Raw genomic sequence first — 5,557 nt, 5'->3', positions numbered from 1 at the left:
GGGCGGGGGAGCGGATCCCGCCGGTGGAAGAGACGGTGACAGCGAGCTTCATGCCGGCGGAGCAGTGTGCGGGAGCGGCGCAGATGAAGTAATGTGTGCCGGCGGTTTTTAGGGTGATGGAGGTGGAGCCGCTGCTGTCGGAGGAGATGGAGTTTCCGGTGGTGCAGCTCTGGTAGTCGCTCTGCGTCACTTCATCCACCGTGTGGCCGGCGCCATAGCTGAACACTGCGTTCCATTTTCACCATTACAAGGTATAAAAACCCTAATCCATTATATCTCACACTAGAAAAAAGGTCCAAAACACATTATATATATATGTATGTATGGAATGAATATATGAAAAGAAACATACGGAGAGTATCGCCGACCGCAAAGGTCTTGCTACTGGTCAAGGAGGTGTAGTCTGTCCCGAGTGACCAGCTGACCGTGATAGTGGTGGCCGAGGAAGGTGCGGCCATGGACAAGAAGAGGGCCATGGAAACAAGAACTAGGTTTAACTTTGCCATTTTAGAGGAACTCTTATACTAAAGTTGTTTGTGGAAATGGAGCATGTGGGAATATATATAATGGAATAAAAGCGTATATATATATATATATATATATATATGGTGGAGTTACTAAGATTTTGGTCTACTTGTCTCAAACTAAAGCTTGTATAAAGGTAAGGTCTGTTATATATATATATACATATATATATATATAAGGACCGTCTTTTAGCAAGTGCAACCGGTGCGTTTGAACATGGCCCCATTAATTTGGAGGCCGGATCCCCCGTCAGCAACCACGTCGATTTCTCAGGCCAGATTATTGGCTCGCTCTTCCTCCAAGCTTTACCAAACCATTAAACGCTACCAAGTAATTAATTATCATCCCAAGTTTTCATTGTCTCGTACATAAAATTCCTTTATAAATTAATATTATTATCATTAATACATAAAAACATTACAAACTTTATTGATGATAATTACATTTTTTTCGAAATTAATAATTTTTCTAAATCAGTAAATAATTTTATTATTAATTTTTATTCTATAAATTTATATTTTTTTATTATTAAATACTTTTAATAATAATATTTTTATTATATAAATTTATAATTTTTATTAATTAATTTTTATAAAATGTACAGGGCCCCATAAAAGTTTGAGACGGCCCTGATATATATATATATATATATATTGCTTGGGACGTACTCATTACTCAATTACATTCTTAACCATATAAGACTTTCAGACACTTTGGATAATCATAGGCCTCTTTAATTTTTGAGTGTTTCTATCACTCGTACTCGATCAAAATTTGAATTAAACCTCATTGTATTTGCAAGAAATCTTAAAGAAATCGAAGAAAAAAAACCGATTCAGCGAATGAAAAAGCCGGTTCTTAATAAGAACACTCAAGTCAAAGAGGCAAATGATGCAACAAAAGGAAAAGAAGTAGTAGTCATCATTTCTTCACAACAATCATATATATAAAAGATTAATCAAAAGCAAGCAGATTCATTTTAACTTTACCAACAACACCAATAAACGAGTTAAAAATCGTTGATTTTTTCATTATTCAACATAAAACATTAATATTTAAAAATAAAATCACAAAATATCAACTTATTAAATTAATATAAATATTTAAAAGATAGAAATAAACTCAAATCTAAATATTACATAATCTTCTTGATATATGCCATCACCCGTATGCAATCGGGTGTTTGTATATATCCTCTCAATAATTTTGTCTTGGAGCTCTATTTGGCCAAATGCTAAAGGAAGTCAAAGAGTAAAATCACGAAAACGAACGTCCAACTTAGAACAAAATATCCTTCATGGTTACTCAACCTATAGTCTAAGTTAATGAAAACTTTAGATTAATTATGTGATAGAGACCCTCCAACAAATTTGAGTAGCCTCAATATTATACACCACATTCTATAATCAAGAGAGATGTAATTAGATGAAATGGTAAACATCTTGCCAAAACCTTTCTTGTTATATCTCGCCAAATATGAAGAAAAAAAAAACTTATACAATGTTATAGGGAAATATATAATTGTTATTGTGTATATTCGATTAAAAACCAGATAGGGTTGGTTCCAAACCGGAGAGATATATTAGTCCAAATATCCAAAAAAGACTGAAATGAAGTTGGGGCACGGTCCATTATGAGCGCCTCTCAAGATGTAATCAAATCTTAAAGAGAGAAAAATGATACAATTAGCATCATGGAATAAATATATATATATATATATATACAAGTGAACTTGTTGGTCCTCTCATGAATATAAATATAATGTTACTTCAAAGTATTTCTCTAATAGGCAACACAATTAAAACGATAGAAAAATATATATGTGTTTATGGTCCTTGTCCACGTTTTTTACATGCTAACACATCTTGTCAGTCACCACTACTTATCTATGTTCATAATTAAAATTTGTTTGAATTCATTTCCTTTTTAAAAAAATTGTTTCTCCACCGAATGACCTCGAAGAAACCATTTTAATATATATATATATATATATATATATATATATATTTATTTATTTATTTATATTTCAAGAGCTGAGTTATGACCTCAAAGGTAAGAAATGGCTTTCATGAATGAGACACGGCACCAAATAACATTAGAAAAAACCCCAACTTAGGCCGAATAAGTCAACGCAGAGATCACAAATCCCAATTACTCCTTCTACTTGATCTCTAAGAAAAATTCAGAAAACACAGATTTCAATGAATCATCTTCAACAATCGGAGAGAAAACTTTCTCATGTTTCATCCGTTTTCCCTCCTCTAATGTAACAGTTTCCTCCTCTCCTCTTGATCTTCTTTTCTTGTAGTGCAAGCGAAGGGTATGGCGACTTAATCCGTTTTACTCTTCCTTCGTCTCTCTCTCCCTCTCTCTCTTGAAGGTCCTTTAATGGCGAAGAAGCACAGAAAGCTCTTCCCTCTGCTGGCAGAGACAAACAAAACGATAGATTGCTCGACTGGATTGTGTGACCTGGCTTGCCCTTACAATTGCTACTCTGATCCTGACTCCTACACAATTTCCCCAGAGCCGTCTCCTCAGTTCACGCTCCCTCCTCTTTCTCCGTCAATCCCGGCCGTCTATGATCAATCTCCGAGCTATCCAATCTCACCAGACACGGTAATCATCATCACTGTCGCCTCTGCCGTCCTAGCCATCCTTCTCACTGGCTTCGTCTTAGCGGTGAAGTTTGCATCCAACAGAGTAAATCATGTCAGCCGTGGAGGAAACCAGACTGATCGTGAAGATTCTGAAGAAGAGGTTCTCAACAGGGAAGAAGTGGACCACCCCATCTGGTACATCAGAACCACGGGTCTGCAACAATCGATTATAAACTCCATCGCCATCTGCAGGTACAAGAGAGGGGACGGACTGATCGAAAGAACGGACTGTCCCATCTGTCTGAACGAGTTCGAAGAACACGAGAGTCTTAGGTTGTTGCCCAAATGCAACCATGCCTTCCATATCTCGTGTATAGACACATGGCTTAGGTCACATACGAATTGTCCGTTGTGTCGGGCCGGTGTAGTCAGTACTGAATCTCCACAGAGCTCAGCCCCGGAGGATGCAAGTGCCGGAAGCTCTGGCTCAGGATCACAGACGGAGAATGCTGGAGATGGCGATGGCGGTGAAGCCAGAGATGGCGACCAGAGCGAGGACAGAGCTGAACCAGGGAGAAATGGGTATGACACGGCGTTGAAAGACCCGATGAGTTCCAGTGGCGAAGATTCTCTGAATCCGGGCCCGAATTCGGATGCCCAGATGGAAAGTTTCCGTCTTTTGAATGAATCTGATCGAAATTCGGAGGAGAGACCCAGGATCGAATCCAATAACCGCGTCGAACCAGAGAGAGAAGACCACGTTAGAGTTTCTATGGAGTCCTTGGATCCAAATCTAGGAAGATCCATCTCATATACGGTTACCCAGATGGAAAATTCAGATCTTACCGGAAAATCTTGCCAGAATCAGGAACCAGCAAGGATCAGCCAGTCAGTGAACAGTACCGAAGGAGAGACGGAGACAGAGTTCGGAGAACAAGCCAGTTGCTCCAAAGAAAACAGTTTCCAATCTCGGAGAATGCCTGATTCCATGGATTCCGGCGAATCGAACGAGACGTCGAAATTTCATTCAGGCATTTCGTCGAACATGTCGAAGCCTATCGGAAGCTCGCGTTTCGGTAGAACCACGAGCTCGGTTTTCCCGCTGTAGTAAAATTCTTCACCAACCATTTTCCAAAGGTAAAAAGCAAAAGAAAGAAAATTCACAAGCGTTAATGTAAATTCCAAAATTGTATAACGATGAGAAACAACCTCTCCCACTGCTTATTCCTGTAAGAAGAAAACATCGCCGAAGAAACAAATCTCCTTTCGAGTTTGATTTTCTTTACAAAAACCTATATATATATATATTACAGAGAGAGCCGGTATTTTTCATTATCATAATTATTTTTCCATATTTGGTAAATTGTATATATTAGTTGAGTGAAAAAAGAAACAATTATTTGTAGGTAATTACATCTTCAACATTACAATAGAATAAATTGTTTAATTATTTATGAGATCACATCGATATATTGTTACGACACGTTTATAATTGGGACACGATGAAACACGATCGTGTTGGGATGCTTATGGCATTTGGAACTTTTAAATTAATTTGCCTAATTTTTTATATGCAACACGTAAGCTTCAATTAATTATATATAGTTTTCACTTTAGAAACCAATTATTAAACCTGGTAATTTCTTTGTGATGTCAATATAAAAACTGGATTTTAATCCATAAAAAATCGTAGAAAATAAGGTTATCAAACTTTGTTAGTATCATATCAATTTTTAGGGCTTAAACTTTTGGATTATGGTCTTCCGACAACAACAAATCAGTTTCAGAGTGAAAAATGTTTTTACATTCGTATGCAGTATATAATATTAATAAGTCTCTATCTTAATTAATAATTTGTGAATATGATAATTCTACATCTATATATTGATGGGCAGCGCCAATAAATTATTATAAATTGTTAGGGTTGTGGTTTGTTGTAAGTTGTAATGCGCAAAATTATTCTATAAACTGGTATAACAATAAAATATTTTATGTATATTCGGTGAAAACAACATTCACATTGATATGAATGATGATCATACACAAAATTAAAATACGACTTCATAACAAAAGGTAAAGGGTTTGCATTTTTGGAATAAATAATCTTATTTGGGAATCAAATTATCACGCTACACAAGTTACAAATTACAATCAACCCATTTTCACACACACACACACACACACATATATATATATATATATATATTATACACACGATTATAAGGGGCTTGTTTCCAAATTGCAAATTCTAATGTCTATGATGGAAAAAGCTGCTGAACAGGCAGCTATATACATGAGAGGCCTTTTCGTGTTTTATTTTTCTTTTCTTTTTGTGACGTATACTATACTATGGAGGCCTTTATATATATATATATATATATATATATATATATATATATATATATATATAATTTACATCACACACATATGTTTTT

At 36.0% G+C, this 5,557-nt stretch overlaps 2 protein-coding genes across 2 annotated transcripts in view; one reads left to right on the top strand and one right to left on the bottom strand.

The window, feature by feature from the left end:
* Positions 1-589, bottom strand: part of LOC104800225 (blue copper protein-like) — a 1,788-nt gene extending 1,199 nt beyond the window's left edge. Inside the window, exons 1-2 of the mRNA XM_010522992.2 lie at positions 353-589; positions 5-225 (exon numbers count right to left, since the gene is read on the bottom strand). Of these exons, the coding sequence (XP_010521294.1) occupies positions 5-225; positions 353-506 (375 nt within the window). The 5' untranslated portion in view covers positions 507-589. The remainder of the gene's footprint in view (positions 1-4; positions 226-352) is intronic.
* A 1,994-nt stretch (positions 590-2,583) lies between these two features.
* LOC104800138 (RING-H2 finger protein ATL54) lies at positions 2,584-4,395 on the top strand. The gene has a single exon (XM_010522871.1). It carries the CDS (start codon positions 2,914-2,916, stop codon positions 4,228-4,230), a length of 1,317 nt encoding a protein of 438 aa, XP_010521173.1. The 5' UTR covers positions 2,584-2,913; the 3' UTR covers positions 4,231-4,395.
* The last annotated feature ends 1,162 nt before the right edge of the window (positions 4,396-5,557 follow it).

This window comes from Tarenaya hassleriana, unplaced genomic scaffold, assembly GCF_000463585.1.
Source record: "Tarenaya hassleriana unplaced genomic scaffold, ASM46358v1 Cleome65, whole genome shotgun sequence".
Classification (NCBI taxonomy): Eukaryota; Viridiplantae; Streptophyta; class Magnoliopsida; order Brassicales; family Cleomaceae; genus Tarenaya; species Tarenaya hassleriana.
This window is presented reverse-complemented; position numbering and strand designations above follow the sequence as displayed.